General features: G+C 36.0%; 1 protein-coding gene across 1 annotated transcript in view; it reads right to left on the reverse strand.

The window, feature by feature from the left end:
- LOC145248217 (chitin synthase chs-2-like) overlaps nt 1–20,226 on the reverse strand; it is an 81,291-nt gene that overhangs the window by 16,795 nt on the left and 44,270 nt on the right. Inside the window, exons 10-12 of the mRNA XM_080110083.1 lie at nt 16,275–16,475; nt 11,356–11,753; nt 2,772–3,187 (exon numbers count right to left, since the gene is read on the reverse strand). Coding sequence (XP_079966209.1) covers nt 2,772–3,187; nt 11,356–11,753; nt 16,275–16,475 — 1,015 coding nt within the window. The remainder of the gene's footprint in view (nt 1–2,771; nt 3,188–11,355; nt 11,754–16,274; nt 16,476–20,226) is intronic.

The raw sequence follows: 20,226 nt of genomic DNA on the forward strand, positions 1-20,226 counted from the left end.
TGCAGGAATCATTCACATGACAGATTTCTTATGTTAAGAATAAGTACGTTTGAAAACCCGTTTTAAAGATATGTCAAGCTAGCCTAATGGATATCATATTTGACTCTTAAGGTTTTGGTTTCGATCTCAAATCAGTATTTTTTTTTTATTTACAAGAAGTGAACTGTTTAAAAAAAAAAATACTCGCATGCACACGTCTCAGTTTCTTCCCTTTTCTACTTCATTTTTTTTGTAAAAAGAATTTAACTTTACGTTTAATATTTACGGTATTTCTGTTTATAATAAATAAAAAAATCTGCTTTGATTAAAATATAATATTTATGAGTATTTTACGACCAGGCAATGCCGGGCGGCCTGCTAGTTATGTGACAAAACTACATGCTACCTCCACTCGACAACGATCGCCAACCCAATCGTTATTTCCATGGTTATCATTTTTTTCTTCTGATCGTGTCGTCGTCTCTCACATAGATGGTTGTCGAGTGGAGCGTACACAGGTCCACAAGTATATAACTCCGATACATTTTGCAAATATCAGTTGCACTGTGTGTGCAACACCATTGACCCTAAACACACTAAGGTCCACATCTACGTTCTGTCAAAGCTATCTTCGCCAGTTGGTATTAGCTCATCTCAGTCTTCTAAAGCTCTCTCAATCTGGTCCAAGACACGACCTTCCTTAAACTGTATTAAACCTGCAACTATTCTCAACTGTCTTCAACTGCCGAAAACTCAAGACTGTCCGAAAACCATCACCAACAGTTGCAAAACTCATTACCATTCCTAAAACTAGCTCTAAAATATATCAACCGATCCTTTGTTCCCGCCATATATTGATTAACAATCCTATTCAAGCTTTTTGTGTTTCTTTGTAAACAACTTCCTGTACCTTTGTTCGACTGATAAATTTATTTCCTCTTTTTTTGTTATACATTTTCTTCTTTTTTTTTTTTAATTTCCTTAATTATGTCAGCGAAATCGTAGTGTTTCGTATGTCGTCCGTTGACAAACAGTAAGTATAAATCAATGTTTATTTATGTAAGTCTCCTTTCCCATTTAATATTGACCATCATGTTTATTCAGGTATCCAAAATGGCGGCGCCAATGATGGAGATGTCTGATATGTACACAGTCATATGATATAAAATGGTTTGGTGTTTTTTTTTTATGTGTTATGGTATATCAACCCTTTTCAGGTTATTTAATGTAGATTCCATTAATTTTGGAAAACGGTTTTTTGCTTCGAGTGTTTTATAGTTTCAAATATTTATTTTTGGTGTTTGGTTTGGTTGTTTTGTATGACAAAATTGTTTGTTTTTGACTTTGCAGAACATGATAGAGTTTTGAAAAGGAAAAGAGAAAAAAAAAACAATAACATCAATGTTTGGTGTATTTTAGGTCAGGAAGCTAGTATTGTGATACTTTCGATGTTTTTGCCCCATATGTTAGGAATTAAAAACAGAAGGAACGAAGACACAGGAAGTGGAATTGGTCGAAATACAATGGAACACAAAAGAAAGTTGAAATATGATTGTTAATCAAGGTGTGGTTATGGTGGGAACAAAAACTAGAGTTAGTTTCCTACAAGTTTTGCGAAAATTTACGACAGCGAGGAACCGTTTAGAGACAGTCTTGCATTTGCCACAATTGAGTATAGTTTCTAGTTTGGGACAGTTGAAGGCAGGCCGTGGCTCGGAATACGACATCAACCGACAAAAAGGCCTCAACGTAGATGTGAACGTTAGCAGTAGTCACCCAAGTACCCAGGGTCCTACCGATATATACAGAATGTTTCCTGTATTATCTTGAGTTTTGTTAATACTAGTGATCCTATGCATATCCCTTCGATAGCTGCCAATGTGAGATGACGACGACACGGCCAGAAGAGATGAAAAAGAAATCCAATGAAACAGCGTTAAGGTTGCCGGCAATTGGCAAGAGGAAGCACACTTGATCCAACTGTATTTTCAGATAGCCTGGAAAATATAAAATCCGATCTAATTTTATGAATAACTAGCAGAGACCTGACATTGCCCAGAATTGAATGAGGATTAATGAATATTGATTGCATGCTACACTCGGCAACACAATGCGCCAGGAAGAAGCTCACCTGTCTCCCTGCTGTGACAGTCCACAAGATATTCTACTCTACATTGCACTGTATAGAACCTTCTGTTGATTTTATAAGATTACTTCCTTTATATAATGACTTGAATTAAAGTTAAAAATCCAAAAGTCAGTATCTTAATTCAGTTGTGATCTAAACAGAAAATAATATTTTGAAGACACCTGTCATATTGCACTGTAGAGAACCTACTATTGATCTTATAAAATTTGTTTATTAGCTTGAATTAAATTTTAAAACGAAAAAAAGTGTCAGGGTTCAATTGTGCTCTAAACAGAAACATTCATCATAAATGCGCCCCTGTCCTACCTAAGAACCTACTGTTGATTTTGTATGGAAGGTCAACCTACTTGTGTGGTGATAAAATTTCTCAAATGCATTTGAGATGCTAGGCTGTATAAAAGTGTTAACTTTGGTAAAAAATTAGACTGTTCCTTCTTGAATAGGATTTTTCGATTATCGACTTTTGATACTTATTGGAGGTATTACGATACAAAACCTATTTAAGAACGCTCTTTGGATAATTAAACATTCATGAAGCTTTTTTTTTCTTTTTTTTTAAATCGACCCAGCTGTTTTGGAGTCTATAGGGAATGAACGCAGACACAAAGTGCTTTTATATGTACATAGAGAAAGAGATACAAACCTTGCCAGACGTTGTAAGACAGTATTTCTGTGCGGTGATCTACCTAAAAAGGAGATACCAACAGTGGGGCCAGCAGTCGTTTGGTTTGGATCCTCGTCTTCCTGCTGCGTTATCAGTTCCGGTTGTGGTTGGATGTTCTCTCGCGTCCCCCAGGATACAATGTGAAGATTACCCATGGCGTAAATTAGCAAAATAACGGAGGTACAAGGAACGGCAAGCAAGTAAAAGAAAACCCCGAGGACGGCCGAAAACTCTTGTGGGTGGAAGAGGGCCGAGAGTGCAAACACGCCAAAGACAAGAGCAGCAAACACCGATGTTGTTGAGCAAAGAGATTCACTGATCTCCAGACAGAGACCGGCCAAAACTGCCATCATTACCACCACGTAGACCATAGACAGGACACAGGCGAAATTCAGCTGTAATAATTAGGAAAAACAAGGAGTATATAGAAAAACATTTAAAACAAGGAGTATATAGAAAAACATTTAAAACAAGGAGTATATAGAAAAACATTTAAAACAAGGAGTATATAGAAAAACATTTAAAACAAGGAGTATATAGAAAAACATTTAAAACAAGGAGTATATAGAAAAACATTTAAAACAAGGAGTATATAGAAAAACATTTAAAACAAGGAGTATATAGAAAAACATTTAAAACAAGGAGTATATAGAAAAACATTTAAAACAAGGAGTATATAGAAAAACATTTAAAACAAGGAGTATATAGAAAAACATTTAACTAGAAACATTGTTTGGATCTCTAACATTTGGCTTGTGCAAATTGTGATGGTTGCTCCAAAATATAAAAAAAAGACTACTAAGACGATGAAAACCACAAAAATATATAGAAAATAAGACGAACGAAAGTATGTACAAACAAATGAAGCACGCATGGTCCCCCGCGAGTACACAGTGAACGAGGCATAAAAAAAATGACTAAGTTCACCATTTGCCCCCCCCTCCCCATTTAGCCCCAGAAGTCCCCAGGGAACGTCAAATCCTAGTGAAAATGAACAAACGGTTTTAGGCCCTAACATATGCAAATTTGAGTTCTGCACCACAAAAAAAAAATAAAAAAAAAATAAAAAATAAAAAAAATAATGACTAAGTCTATCATTTGCCCCCCCCCACCCCACCATTCAGCCCCAAAAGTCCCCAGGGCCTTAACATATTTAAATTTGAGTTCAGCACCATGCAAAACTGCTAAATAGACATACACAGAACATTTTGGAAAAATATGGTAAAATAGTCTCAAAAATGGAGTGGTTTTATTAGCCATGAAAGAGCCTCTGGGGCACATCCAAGTTACCACGACGTATAGACAAATAAAATTATATAGAAATCAGTTACAAGTTTTCAGAAAGTTTTAGAAAAATCTAAAGCATCATTTTTTTTTTTTTTGATAAACACAAAAGCCATTTTAACCCGAAAGGCACCCCCTAGGGGGACAATTCGAGTTTTCCCGGAAAATCTGTTCTGTTACATTTTTACCGATATCATGTTTAGTGTTTGTGCAAAATTTAAAAAAAAAAAATTCCAAGGCGTTGTTATTGAGAAAAGTGAGGACAGACGAATGGACAAGGGTGAATTTACAGAACCACCCTCCTTTTGTTGGGGGGGACCAAAAACTACCAAGACGATGAAAACCACAAAAAATACATAATAGTCAGGTTCCTAATGGCACAATTTTAACTTTTGTGGGAACTTTTTGGAGATTTGCAAACCTATACAATTTTGGAAAAGTTTTTGTCTCAGGAATCAGAAAAATCAATGTTTGCATTTGCCCAGATGCATATATGGCGGCCATATTGGATTTACAAAATGGCAGCCGTAAGATGTACTTTTTGTAATATCTCGGCTTCTAAATAAGCTGGAACAACAATTTAAACCGCTAAACCTACATTTTCAGGGTCCAGGAATCCAATGGTGATAGTTATAAAATTTTCCCAGATGTGTATATGGCAGCCATATTGGAATTTACAAAATGGCTGCCGTAAGATGTATGTTTTTAATATCTCAGCCTCTAAATAGGCTGGAACACTGATTTTAACGGCTAAATCTACATTTTCAGTGTCAAGGAAGTCAATGGTCAAAGTTATCAGTTCATCTTTTGTAAACCCCCCCCTTTGAAACACATAATCCACCATATCGGTAAAAAAAAAAAAAAAAAAAAATTAACCTTGACAATTAGATACTAAATCAGAGTTATTTTTATTGAAATGCCTTTTAACTGTAAAATTTGAATGTTTGTGCAACCATCTTAAACATAATGAAAATTTTGATCATAGTCTATGCATAATCATCATCATCACTTTCATACATAACAGCAGCTTGGGAATCTTCATAGTTTTTGCACTGATTGCTGCATTGACACATGTCAGTACAGGCTAAGTCTTTAGACCTGCAGGAACATCTGCCAGAACAGTCAACTATACATTTGCATGTGACTATCTCAAGGATTGCCTTAGGGGCTGGGAGGACCTCTGTGGTCATTTGTTTCAGGATGCCATCCAATAGTTTAAACTACCCATTTCCAGGGAATCCAGTTCTGAAATCTGCAGAGCAATGACTGATTGTACCCATACCCTTGCTTGGACATGGACTCTTAAAATATGCTGCTTTAGAGCTCCAGGTGTTGGAGGGAGCCTGTCACTTTCTGCCCTATGCTTGCAGAACAGATGCCATCGCATTTCAGGAATTGTTTTATGTTGATCCCTTTTGGCAAGTAAGCTGCACATACAAAGGACTCCAGTGTTGACAGCATTCTCTCTGTCACTTCTGCTTCATTGCTCCATCCATAAGCATTTGTAGAGCGTTGACAACATCTGCATCGAGGTAGATCTGCAACCAGGTTGTCTTGCATATACGGGAGAACCTCTCTGTGTTGTCGGCCCCAATGAATGGATGGAAGGCTGGCAAAGCCTTTGCTCTTTCTTTACCTAGAGCTCGCCACAGTGGTTCAATTTGTATAACACCAGAGGCCATAGAAATGGCAGTGTTTTTCAGCAGTAGGTCATAATTTGCTGTGATTAGTACTAAAACGTCCGTATCTGAGGAGAAAAATACTAACTGTGCATCAGGTGAGTTTCGCTGTGAAGCCAGCATAGCCTGGTGGATCAGCAGCGTGTCTGGTTCGTCATGGTTATTTAGTTCAAAGACTAGGTCTTTGTTGCTCTTAATGTATCCAGAAGCAGATCTATTGTATTCTAGAGTTTGGGCAGCAAGATAGTCAGATCAGCCTTCGTCTTATCATGGGAGAGGAACCTCCTTATTGGAATGTTTGATGTTAGTGTCATCTCTGGCTTGATACTGAACAGAATCTTTTCTTTGTTTATCTCTGGTTGTACCCTTCAGAGAATCTGCTCTGTATGTGTCAAAAACGAGGATGATTTCATCATAATCTCGTGTTAGTTACATCAGTCTGCCATTGAAGCAGCCACTCAGATCCTTGACTCACTAGAGTCGATGGTTTCTTGCTTGGTTTCTGCACACCCACTATGCCATCCACCAGTGCCATCTTCTGGCTTGGCTGATCAGCAGATGTCAGATTGTTCAGGTGTTCACATTTTGACAAACATGAAAGTTCTGGTGTGGGCAGAAAAAATCTGTCTGGCATTGGCATTGTTGGAGATGTCTATGATGCCAGGTGTACACATGCATGATCTGCCCCAACAGACTCAAAGGGAATGACACTTTGCGTAACTGATATATATATTGCCTGCTTGTAATTCCTCCTATGTCTGAGGGTGATTGGTCCTCAAGTCATGAATATCTGCGATGAATCTTGGCTAGAGTTGCTTAGAATTGATGCGGTCCATTGCAAAGGACAGCTGGCTCAGTTCTCCATGGAGGCACCAAGTACTGAGGGCAGCTATTATGACATGCAGTTCATCCAGTCTGGGAACAATCATTTGTTTCAAGTCAGGTTTGGCATCTAGGAGCTGCACCACCTTCTCATATAGAGCCATGTCAAAGGTAATGACTGTGGAGTGATCTTCCCCAACTGCCAACTTCCTCAGCTGATTTGCTTGTACGATCACAGTTAGCAAAGTTGACCACTTGTGTGCCACCTCAGGGAGTAGTGGCAAAGCTCCAACCTGTGTGAAAGAAAGGCTTTCAGACAGCAATGAGTTGTATCCTGCTCAGCCTGGAATCTTGCTGGAGGTTTCTCAAGGTTTCATTCTGGATAAAGCAGATGCAACAACTCATCCAGGCTGTGTCAACTGATATGATCCTGAGATTCCCTGGCCGATAGCAAACTGTTCTGACCTCTTGGTAGGCGTCTGCATGACAGGGTGTGACTGATATACTCTTTGCATCACCTATGATCAAAGGTTCTGCAAAGGTTCTTTAGAAGGATCAACTTTCTGGTACATTGTCGTGATGGTTCCGTGGGTGGTTCCCTTCCCATCCGGAGTGTCCTCTGAAAAAATCTGTGTTATCTACTGCAAAAAAACTCAAAGGTTCTCTTCTTCAGGAATGGTGGTACATAGAGGCTTTGGTATGCTCTGGTGTTTTCTACAAAAGCATTTGCCAGAGGAGTTTCCATGAGAAGGACACGGTGATGTGAAATAGCGTAGTCATGAGTATTGAGAAGATTCAACAGTTTCTTGTTGCATGTGCCATGGTGGACAGTTAGTGCCAGTCCCAGAATCTGAGAGTTCCCTCGTGCATGGGTGACTTGAATGCTAATTCATTGCTTACCTGTTTACTGGCGCACCATCAGTGTTGCTTGGTCAACATCTTTGATTCTCTTTACGGTTTCCAGCTTTTCAGCAGGCCCAACCATTATCCAACGGATTACGGTGTATAATTCAGCTGGAACATCGTCACTGTCACTAGATACCTGCATGACATTTCTTTCCTTGGGCTCTTTGAAGGTTGCAATGCTTTTCCTTATCACCTGTGCTGCTTTGTAGATTATCTTCATGCCGTTTTCTTCCTCCTTACCAGTTGTCATTGAGGTATTAATCATGTCCTCTTCACACGCATCTCGGGAGTAGAGGACAGTTGGTTTCCTTATGTTCGGTCGAACAGACTTCAGGTGCGGCAAATAAGTAAGGATCATTTTTTCAGCCATTCTTTGCAGAATACAGGTACATGACTTTCAAAAACTTCAGACCCAATTTTCAATATCATCCATCCCAATGTATGCTTTGTTTTTTTGTTTCTACATCAATAAGATTTATCAGCTGAAGCAGACTCACCTTTTGTAGAAAGGGTTCTTCATCAGTTTTGCTACCTCGAAGAAAAACAACACATCAGTTTGAACCCAGTTATGCATCTAAAGGTTAATGTTAAAAATGTTGTTGCTTTATAACTACCACCATTTGCTTCTATGACCCTGAAAATATAGGTTTAGCAGTTAAAAATCAGTGTTCCAGCTTATTTAGAGGCCAAGATATTATAAAACGTACATTTTACAGCGGCCATTTTATAAATTCAAATATGGCCGTCATATACACAGCTGAGAAAATTTTATAACCACCCCCATTGGTTTTCTTGGCCCTGAAAATGTAGGTATAGCGGTTAAAAATCAGTGTTCCAGCACATTTAGAAGCAGGGATATTACAAAACGTACATCTTACGGCGGCCATTTTGTAAATCCAATATGGCCGCCATATACGCATCTGGGCAAATGAAAACGTTGATTTTTTGATTCCGGAGACAAAAACCTTTTATAAAAATGTATAGGTTTGCAAATCTCCAAAAAGTTCCCACAAAATTACATTAGGAACCTGACCAATATGGAAAATAAGACGAAAGTATGTATAAAAAAAAAAGAAAGATACATACATGTGATACAGACGCTGCACAAAAGGTAGGCTGTTCTACACACTATGAACTATTCGCTCATACATGAAGTAATGTTGCTACATCTGGTCAAGTGTATCCGCCACTAGTCTATAATACGCATACATGTCATATAGGCTTGTACAAAAGGTGGACTGTTCTAACTGACTGCGTATTACACTTTAATGATATGAAGCAATTTTTATATGTGGAAAAATAAATCATGCTATCTACCCTCGTTGCAAGATTAGTCTAAGGTCGTTTATCGTGATATTTGAGACCTGACGATTACGTAGGTAGTATTTATTGTGACTTTTGGATATGTTACTATTTGAGACCTGATAATTATGTAGGTACCATTTGTTTCCCTTGAAATTCAATATTTCTTTCGTTTGTATGTTATAGAAGCGCCGAATTTCTCTCCTGACCAACAACAGAACAAATATTGTTCTTTGAATTATTCGTCTGTATAATTATAAAACTCTGTAGACCTTGGTTGCTTTCTTGCATCTTGTCTTCAACGATCGGGCGATTTCATCTTTTAAAAAACGGGATGACAGGTGAATATATATATACGCACGCGCGTATGGGCATGGCTCAAAGGCTAAAGAATGAAAGTGGAGAGTTGTAGATTTTCAATTCTAGCTGATACACCTAAGTCATATATATTAGTTTTATTCTCACTTCTATATGTTAGGTTCAAAATAATAATCGATACACAAATTGCATCTATAATAATAAATACGTAATCTGTATGAATTAGATTAAAGCGTATATTACAGCCGCGTAATGTCGAGCTTCTTGCTAGTTTTCTACGGAGGTAAAAAAAAAAATACAATCAAAGGATGAATTTTACTTTCATCCTAGCCGGAAAGCGGATTGTTAAGTACCTATTTAATTGCCAATCCCCACAAAAGCAGAGTTAGATACAAGTGTGCGTTCTTTATGTGGAGAAATCCAGTTCTCTAAAAGGAGCCGTTTTGATGGAGACAAAAATAGAAATGCCTCAATATAAACGATAAAAAAAAATGTCTTTCATCTTACCAAGACAACCTGTAAATTCCTCTTCAAACATTCATAAAAAATCACTAACGCCAGTATTCGCTCAGGTATGATGTATTGTTGCCACATCTACCACTAATCTCTCACTCTTAAACAAAGTAAAAAAAAGTCTAATCTAGTAGGTGCCATACTATCTGCCAAATTCAAACCTCTGTCCCATCATCTCAAAATTACATCCTTATGCCTGTTTTACAAGTACTTTAATGGAATGCGCTCTGATAAACGCGTAACACTTGTGCCCACTCGACGTACAGAGTCTTGACCAACTGGACAAGCAGCAAAATTCCACCCCCATCATCGTTGAGGTCCCTAAATGCAGCAAAGCCTTCTACTCAAATAGTTTCTTTCCTCGGATTGCTACACTTTGGAACTCCTTCCTTGTTTTATACTTCCATGGGTGTACTAACGTAGAGCTTAAATGTAATGCGAACAGACATCTCGCTGCTCATCTCCCAACAGTCCCCTATAGACATGATCCCAAATAGCCTTGTTTGGGTTGAAAAAAAAAAGATGATGAGTTTTTCATTAGAATTCGGATTTTTCGGACTATTGCTATCTTGGATTATTTTGACTACTGTACTCATCTTGAGTGGTGTTTGCAGAACGTTTCAGTCGATGTAATCTCCGACCTTCTTCAATCGTATCTTGTCGAACTCTGAAATCTGTACCAAATTCCGAACAGAACACTTTATTCAATCCAAATATTCTTGCTCCTTCAGCCATGATTGGGTAGAAGTCCCAAGTAATTCACAATGGCAGTTTGCGCGTCGCTCGCACTGAGGACTTAACTCTCAAATGCCAGAAGAATAACTTTTACAACTGAATTTTACCAAGCACTCTTTCCACTCAGCCACAAGTTCTTGTGGGTTCAAAATTGGGCGCAGTTTTCGAGTTCAACAGAAAGATGCACCTGAAGTAGGTCGGAGGTTACATCTACCGAAACGTTGTGAAAATCACACTCAAGATGAGAACAGTAGTCTGGAGAATCCAAATGATATGAATAATCAATCCTCATTTCAAAATTCTGAACTGTAATAGTTTTTTTTAAATTTTTATTTATTTTTATTTATTTATTATTTTATTTTTTTATTTTATCTTATTTTTTTAATTTTTTATTTATTTATCTTTTTTTTTTACTCTTGTTCACTTCTAAAATGGCACATCGCCACTTGAATGCAAGGGATACTAATTGGGACTATGTCCAGGAAAGATTAACAAGATGTTGGTTTACGTTACATTTAAACTTTTGCATATCAGTACAGTCAGTGGAGCAGGAAGGGAATTCCAAAGTTTAGCTACTCGAAGCAAGAAACTATTAAAGTAGAAAGCTTTCAGACATTTAGGGACCTCAACAATGAAGGGGTGGGATTTTGTTGCTAAACGGGTTCGTCAGAGAGGTGTATGCCGAGCGGACACAGGTGCAATGAGTTCAATGTACATTCCATTAAAATACTTGTAAAACAGGCACAGAGATGCAACTGCGGTGATGGGACAGGGGTTGGAGCTTAGTTGACAAAGTGGGACCTATTAGAGTAAGGACTGCTTCTTGGACCTTATCCAATCGTGAATTGTTATTCTTCTAGATCTATTTTTGTGTTCTTGTATACCTGACAACATAAGTGGTGGAATAGCAATTTTGCTTCAGGTTTGCCTTACAAGCACCTGTCCATGCAGATCACACGGCCCAAGAGAAAAAAAAAAAAATGGCGTTCGCGGCTATTACATACCTGTTTTTCGGTCGAAGCGTATTTGCACATAAGGATCATGACAAGAAGTGGCACCAGATTGAGAAAGAAGGAAGTACCCAGGGTGATGGATGGGTAGGCTTTGTTTATGGCACCAACAATGAGGAGAAAGATGGTCCCCGGCGATACAAAGGAGATGACCAAAAGAAGCGCCTGATAGGCGATATATAGTAAAGATATGTTATCGTTGTTCTGAATGAAGAGTCTCCAGTTGGAGAGGATCTCAATGGTGTTGGCAAGGGTGGACGGTATCCAGCGACGTCTTTGGTTGAAGAATTCATCAAACCGCTCTGGGGCAAATGTCATCGCATCCGCAGCAGCACAATATTCCACCCTGTAGCCCCTCTGGAGAAGCAGAGTGCATAACCAGCGATCTTCACCTGAAAGACGAAAAAATATTGGTAAAATGTAAGACTTTATGCTAGATTGCATTTTACATAAATATCGGATATTTTACAGAAAAAAAAATTATATATTAGTAATTGTGATATATAGGGTGGCCCAGAAGTAGTGACCTATTTTAACTTTAATTTTAAAATAGGTCACTATTTCTGAGCCATCCTGTATAAAGATTAGTAGTAAGATGGTATATCTAGAAAAAGAAAAAAAAAGATAATATGCTTGGTAAAATTCAGTTGTAAAGTTATACGCTTCTAGAGGTTGAAGGTTCAAATCCTCAGTAGGGCGACACTCAAAACAGAATTGCGAATTATTTAGGACTTTGAGATCATGCTACCCCTTCCTTCCGTTCAGAATTCCATGCAGATTGCAAAGTTTGACAAGGTACACCTGAAGAAATGTTGCGAAAACACCCAAGATGAGAACAATCGTCCGAAGAATCCTAATACGAAGTCACTTACTTCGAATGTTTTATAAAAAATCAGTTATGAAAAGAAACGGTCGATCTGAATATCGGATGTTTTAGAAGTCGCACCGGTTTACGTTAAATCACTGAAGTTAAGCAACATTGAGCCGGTTCAGTACTTAAATGGGTGACCATTTGAGAATTTTAGGTGCTGTATGTGCTATCCGTTTCGCATTGTTTTCAGTCGTCCTGGACTTCTCCTTGCCACTGGACTCAAACAGTGCCGATTCAGGAGAGGTGTGGTTGAGGACTGCGCAACCCTTGCCTCACAATTACAGAGAGTATCCATTGTCTCTTGAGACTGAATGGAGGCATTAACGTCCGTTATATTGAAAAGAGACGGCCGCCATGAATGTCGTTAGAAAATAAATAACATTGAGGAACAATACAGTTAAATAAAAATTCTACTGTGACATTTAATCATCGAATATTAATATTTTCCCTTTTACATTTTAACGGTTTAAACTCTTTGCCTTTTTTTTTGCTGGATTCTTTTAGCCTCCCATGGCTTTATGGTTTGGGTAATTTTCAGATGAAGCATGATAATTTACATTATTCGGACTCCTATTCTTATTCGAGATATTATTCAGATGTTTTCGTCGATGTAACCTTCGACCTTCTTCATATGCGTCTTTTACAATTGATTATTTATGAAAGTGTAGAAGTCCTAAGTAATTTTATCAATAATATCGAGGATTTAATCATCAATCTTCCGGTTATTTAATTCATTTTTTTTTTTATTCCAAACAAGGCAGAGTATCACTTGGGCCTAAGGGGTAACTATTTGAGAACATATCTATGAGGATACTATGTAGGGGTTTATCTGTTTTTGTTGGCTAATTAACACTTAAAAGTTAGCTAATCATTATCGATCGGTCAATCTATCTATTCAAGGATATGCTTAAAATACTTTATATAGGGAGTTATTAACTGTTTATAGAATTAAGTTGAGCAATAGACTTAAGTTGGGATGATTATATAATTTAGCTAGATTAAAGTCAAGTACGCCCAAGGATGGAGTACTGCTGCCGCATATGGGCAGGAGCTGCTAAAAACAGCCTATCCTACCTTGACAGAATACAAAATAGACTTCGTGGTTTAGTGGGGGATGCCCTTTTCTCTTCCCTGCAACCTCTCTCCCACAGAAGAGACGTTGCGAGCCTGTCTTTGTTTTATCGTTACTTCCATGGCCAGTGCTCGTCTGAGCTCCAATCTCTGCCCTCCATCGCCAATCTTTCACAATAAACACCCATCTAGCTGAAACCAGTCAATAATTTTCCCCATTCTTTATCTGTGCCTAAATCAAAACGTAGATTCCATGAACAAAGCTTCTTTCTTAGAAGTGCATGCCTGTGGAACGCTTTTCCGTTTGCCTGTTTCCCACCTGACTACAACTGGGATGTTTTCAAGCCCAACATAAACAAATTCCTGATGAACCGCCCCCACCTAATTAAGACACTTTATCAAATCTCCAATACTAATGATTACTACGATACTATCCCATTGATTACTGTACACACAATAACCCTTATCCCCGAGTGGCTTCCGGACCTTGATAAGTGGTGACTACCATGTAAAAAATATATCTATATAAAAAAATAACCTTTAACAGGTATACGTGACGGAATGGTCATGTTAAGGCGACGTGTCTTAATTAGTGATGTAACGGAACTGAAGTCAGAGGTCGAGAAGTTTAGAGTCGACAGTTGAAGTTTGACCACCAGAGTGAACAGACGACAAAGGTGACGTGGGAGCGGCATCACTTCGGATAGCCAAGATGTAAGAACTATAATCTCTAAAAATGCTGACCAGATCATGAAAATAAATGTTCGTAAATAATTCAGGTATGTGTTGTGTTATTTACACATGTTAAAAAGAACTGTTTGTCTACAACTGTTTCGATACGTCCACGTCAATCGTTTCCTGTTAGAACTGTTGCATAAATGTTAAAATATACACACTAGACGATCAATTAAATGATACGATGTATATACATACACGCATTTACATGTACATGAATATACAGATAAAATATAAAACCCAACTATTCAACAAGTACGTTCGTTATATTCACATATACATTACACAACATTTTTTTAGAGCCCCATTATATAAAACAAATATATAACAAACTAGCAGGCTGCTCGGCGTTGCCGAGTCGTAAAATACATACACGCATTTACACGTACATGAATATACAGATAAAATATAAAATGTTAAAATATACAGCCTAGATGATCACAAGCAGACACATATTCACAGACAACATATCACACGTTTTATAATATATATCTCCCACCTGATTATACAGCATTTTTGCATGCCAGTGCAGAAAACAAACAAGGGGGAGAAATTATTGGAGTAGAAGGCTTTCCAGGAACCTCTACCATGAGTTTCACTTAGAACTGATTATCACTTTATCCGATGCTCGACCGAAAGCAGCAGCAAATGTTTTTTACGTATTGATTCTCGACTAGGTTTGTAGGGAATTGCAAAAACGAACATAATCATTATTGAAAATGTGCGCGTATTATAAAAATGGTAGATAATTAACATTGTTAAAAATTAGTTATTATCGATCTATCTGTCTATCTATCTATTCAATGATATTCATAAAATAGTTTATATTGGGAGTTATTTATTGTTTTTTTTTTTTTTGTTTTTTTTACTACACAGAGATCACCACTTATCAAGGCCCGGAAGCCACTCAGGGATAAGGGTTATTGCAAGTACATTACGTTAGTGAGGAGATTTGATGAAGTGTTTACTTAAGGGGGCGGTTCATTAGGAATTTGTTAACATTAGACTTGAAGACATCCAAGTTGTAGTCCGGAGGGAAGCAGGCAGACGGAACATTAAATAGAATAAAGTGTAGCAATGGGTTTTAGCTGAAGATGTTTATATAAATTAGCTAGGTTTAGCTGAAGATGTTTGTATAAATTAGCTAGGTTTAGCTGAAGATGTTTGTATAAATTAGCTAGGTTTAGCTGAAGATGTTTGTATAAATTAGCTAGGTTAAATATAAACAAAATAACCTTGAACAGACGTACGTGACAGTAGGTCACGTTAAGGAGACGTATCTTTTAATTGGTTATGTCACCAGAACTGAGGTCAAGAAGTTTAGAATCGACAGTTGGAGTTTGATCACAAGAGTAAACAGTCGAGAGTTGGAGCTTGGTCACGGGAGTGAACACACAGCCAGGAAGCGAGGCTGGGTAGAACAAGCATGTAGACAAGAAATGTAGACTCTTGTGGAGACCATTTGAGACCACTGAAATAAATTTATATTTTAAAAATATAAAGTGTTGTTCTGTGGTTTCACAAAGGAAGGGAGAACAGAGGTCAACATTGGATGGTATTGGTCATTTCATGTTTCGTCACGGAGCTCAGCAGGAAGATAGAACTCTTGTAGAAAGAATGTATGAAGCATATATTACTCTACTTATACAAAAATGATACCTTATGTAAATATGAACTGTAATAGATTCCCGTGTGATAACTCTGATACAATATGACTCAGTTTATACGTCGATATCATATCCCCTGGCTAAACAATATACATAGAATTTATACGTTTATAACGGATGCTATAAGAACAAAACATCTCCGCACCTCCCTACATGACATATGACTTATATATTATCCTCCTATCCCCTGACTATGTAATATGACAGTTTTGGATGCCAAACAACTTTCTTCATCTTCTCTAGTTTACTTTCAGAGAAAACACGTGCATACATCTCATCTATGTGTCTTGTCACCGTAGGCTTTCAACAGATGAGACACAAGCTAATTAAACATAGCAACAGCATATACACTGCTTATCGAATTAATGCATAGTTCATACAGTCATTAGCAAAGCAAGCACGATAATACCCACACAATTCTATAATGCCTGTTACCGCTCCATCGCACGGCGCCAGACGAAATGAACAGGATTACTCTCAGTCTTTAGTATCTTTTTATTGATAGTTTTACATTGTTAATCAAATATTGTTGTGGATGGATCAAAAGAAAGTATCTTCACTATACCTACCTTGATCTCTTTGTAGATAGTCGATCGATTTACTGGACACGGCAGTGTAGGTGCTCAATACGTTATCGTCCATGAGTGCAGAACCCCTAAACAGACTGAAACAACCCGGACTACATAGAACACAGCCAATCACATGCTCAGCTGACTTTTGTAACCAATGACTGATTGCGTATTCAAATTTCTGGTACCACACAAGAGGACCTTGAATGAAACAAAAACCGTTAATTAGAATTTATAAGAAGCCAATGCAACATATATCTTTATTTATTTTGAATAAATATTCAAACATCAACCTAGTTACGACGATATACGTTTTCGTAATCATGGAGTCTGTTCGGGCTTCCATTTTTTTTCTTCATTGTGGCATGATGTTCCTATTTATTTTGCCTCCCCACGAGTTAGACACCGGGGGTCGTTTTTTAATGCGGAGAAAAGGAATAAAAAAATAAAAATTGTAAAGGATTTTCCTCCGCTAACAAAATTGAAGTGCAGCATCAGAGCAGATACTACACTTTGAGTTTTATATTTTATATATTTTTTTTAAATTCACTCTGAAAAATTTACAACCAAAGGCCACTCAAAAATTGGGGAGGAAGTGTCTATGGTTATCCTCGTCACTATACCTTTGCTAGTCAATGCTTCATTCAAACTAAAGTTCTCATTACCAGACCGGGGATTCCCAAATCGCGCGCGCACACGCGCGCGTGCGTTTATAAACAATAAAATAAATTTGTAAACAAAAGTTTGTGCCATGATGTTACTGGAAAGTAAAGATGATTTTTTTTCAAATGTTTCCATCAGAAGGATCACGTGAAATGAATCAGATATTTTCTTTGAATTGAAATTAAAATTTGTAAGTTAAAACGCAATCTTCCTGATTAAATATTTGAGGACCCCTCCCCCTAAAAAAAAACCCCAAAAAAACATCGTTTAAGACAACACGGACTTTGCTTTCTAGTTCACATTTTGTGTATTTATTTTATTTCTTGACTAGCTGACCGCCCCGAGTCGCCCGGTCGTACAATACGCTTAAACACGATATTTTAATTTATGCAGATTGCATATATATTATTATAGAATCAATCCTCTATTGATTATTATATATTACGAGGTATAATGTACCCGGTGGAATAATTCACAAAAAAAAAAAAAAATAAAATAAATAAATAAATAAATAAAAAAATAAATAAATTAAAAAAAAATAAATAAAAAATAAAAAAAAATAAATAAATAAAAAAAAATAATAAATAAAAATAAATAAAAATAATGATAATGTCGTTATTCAAATTCCGTCTGTGTTTGTTTACAATATCATGTCAGCATATATTTGGGCTTAACCTTTTTTGTACCATGTTCCTTAAATGGAACATAGTTTTCAACATACTATAGAAATTGTAATTTTGCTTTAAATATAACTATAAGAATAATTTATAAAAGTTTTCATAAATCTGGAGTAAAATGAAGCTACTTTAATAGAAATAACTTATGAAAATTGAATTTAAAGCAAAATTACAATTTCTATAATATGTTGAAAACTATGTTCCATTTAAGGAACATTGGTACAAAAAAGGTTAATGATGAATATACTTGAAAAGTCACTTCTCATTAATGTTTAGTTCAAACGAAGATATGATTTACGGTGATTTTTAAATGATACCTCTTTTATCGTAAATTGAACTCATTAATCAGAAAACATTAAAATAAAATGGTGATATACACTCGACTTGAACACGGAATCATTCGATCTGTAGTCGAATGCTGTACTGCTGAACTATATATCCTGGCGTCAATAGTTCTGTTTTTTTTTTTTGTTTTTTTTTTTTTCAAGAAATCATTTGCTAAGATTATTATCTCTGTTTGGCGGTGTAATGTCAAATATTCCTCTGTAAAAATTCTTTTTACCTATAAGAAAGAAAGACTATCTTTAAGATCGGATTTTTTTCGATTTTAGACACTTACGGGGGGTGAATTTTTACAGAAAACATCTAAGAACACTGCCAGGCATATAAATTACCTTCGTGTGAAATTTGCAAAAAAGGCTCAGCTGTTTCAGAACCTACGAGGAAGAAGCTCACACCAACTCACACACAAAGTGACTTTTATATAAGAGTAGAGATAGTTACATATTAATTGAAAGAAAAAGATAGTCACATATTAATTGAAAGAAAAAGATAGTCACATATTAATTGAAAGAAAAAGATAGTCACATATCAATTGAAAGAAAAAGATAGTCACATATCAATTGAAAGAAAAAGAGAGTCACATATCAATTGAAAGAAAAAGAGAGTCACATATCAATTGAAAGAAAAAGAGAGTCACATATCAATTGAAAGAAAAAGAGAGTCACATATCAATTGAAAGAAAAGAGAGTCACATATCAATTGAAAGAAAAGAGAGTCACATATCAATTGAAAGAAAAGAGAGTCACATATCAATTGAAAGAAAAGAGAGTCACATATCAATTGAAAGAAAAGAGAGTCACATATCAATTGAAAGAAAAGAGAGTCACATATCAATTGAAAGAAAAGAGAGTCACATATCAATTGAAAGAAAAGAGTCACATATCAATTGAAAGAAAAGAGAGTCACATATCAATTGAAAGAAAAGAGAGTCACATATTAATTGAAAGAAAAAGAGAGTCACATATTAATTGAAAGAAAAAGAGAGTCACATATCAATTGAAAGAAAAGAGAGTCACATATCAATTGAAAGAAAAGAGAGTCACATATCAATTGAAAGAAAAGAGAGTCACATATCAATTGAAAGAAAAGAGAGTCACATATCAATTGAAAGAAAAGAGAGTCACATATCAATTGAAAGAAAAGAGAGTCACATATCAATTGAAAGAAAAGAGAGTCACATATCAATTGAAAGAAAAGAGAGTCACATATCAATTGAAAGAAAAGAGAGTCACATATCAATTGAAAGAAAAGAGAGTCACATATCAATTGAAAGAAAAGAGAGTCACATATCAATTGAAAGAAAAGAGAGTCACATATCAATTGAAAGAAAAGAGAGTCACATATCAATTGAAAGAAAAGAGAGTCACATATCAATTGAAAGAAAAGAGAGTCACATATCAATTGAAAGAAAAGAGAGTCACATATCAATTGAAAGAAAAGAGAGTCACATATCAATTGAAAGAAAAGAGAGTCACATATCAATTGAAAGAAAAGAGAGTCACATATCAATTGAAAGAAAAGAGAGTCACATATCAATTGAAAGAAAAGAGAGTCACATATCAATTGAAAGAAAAGAGAGTCACATATCAATTGAAAGAAAAGAGAGTCACATATCAATTGAAAGAAAAGAGAGTCACATATCAATTGAAAGAAAAGAGAGTCACATATCAATTGAAAGAAAAGAGAGTCACATATCAATTGAAAGAAAAGAGAGTCACATATCAATTGAAAGAAAAAGAGAGTCACATATCAATTGAAAGAAAAAGAGAGTCACATATTAATTGAAAGAAAAAGAGAGTCACATATTAATTGAAAGAAAAAGAGAGTCACATATTAATTGAAAGAAAAGAGAGTCACATATTAATTGAAAGAAAAAGAGAGTCACATATTAATTGAAAGAAAAGAGAGTCACATATTAATTGAAAGAAAAGAGAGTCACATATTAATTGAAAGAAAAGAGAGTCACATATTAATTGAAAGAAAAGATAGTCACATATTAATTGAAAGAAAAGATAGTCACATATTAATTGAAAGAAAAGATAGTCACATATTAATTGAAAGAAAAGATAGTCACATATTAATTGAAAGAAAAGATAGTCACATATTAATTGAAAGAAAAGATAGTCACATATTAATTGAAAGAAAAAGATAGTCACATATTAATTGAAAGAAAAGATAGTCACATATTAATTGAAAGAAAAGATAGTCACATATTAATTGAAAGAAAAAGATAGTCACATATTAATTGAAAGAAAAAGAGAGTCACATAT

The sequence above is a fragment of the Euprymna scolopes genome, chromosome 26 (genome assembly GCF_053919585.1).
Source record: "Euprymna scolopes isolate OS-2025 chromosome 26, ASM5391958v1, whole genome shotgun sequence".
In the NCBI taxonomy this organism is placed as follows: Eukaryota; Metazoa; Mollusca; class Cephalopoda; order Sepiida; family Sepiolidae; genus Euprymna; species Euprymna scolopes.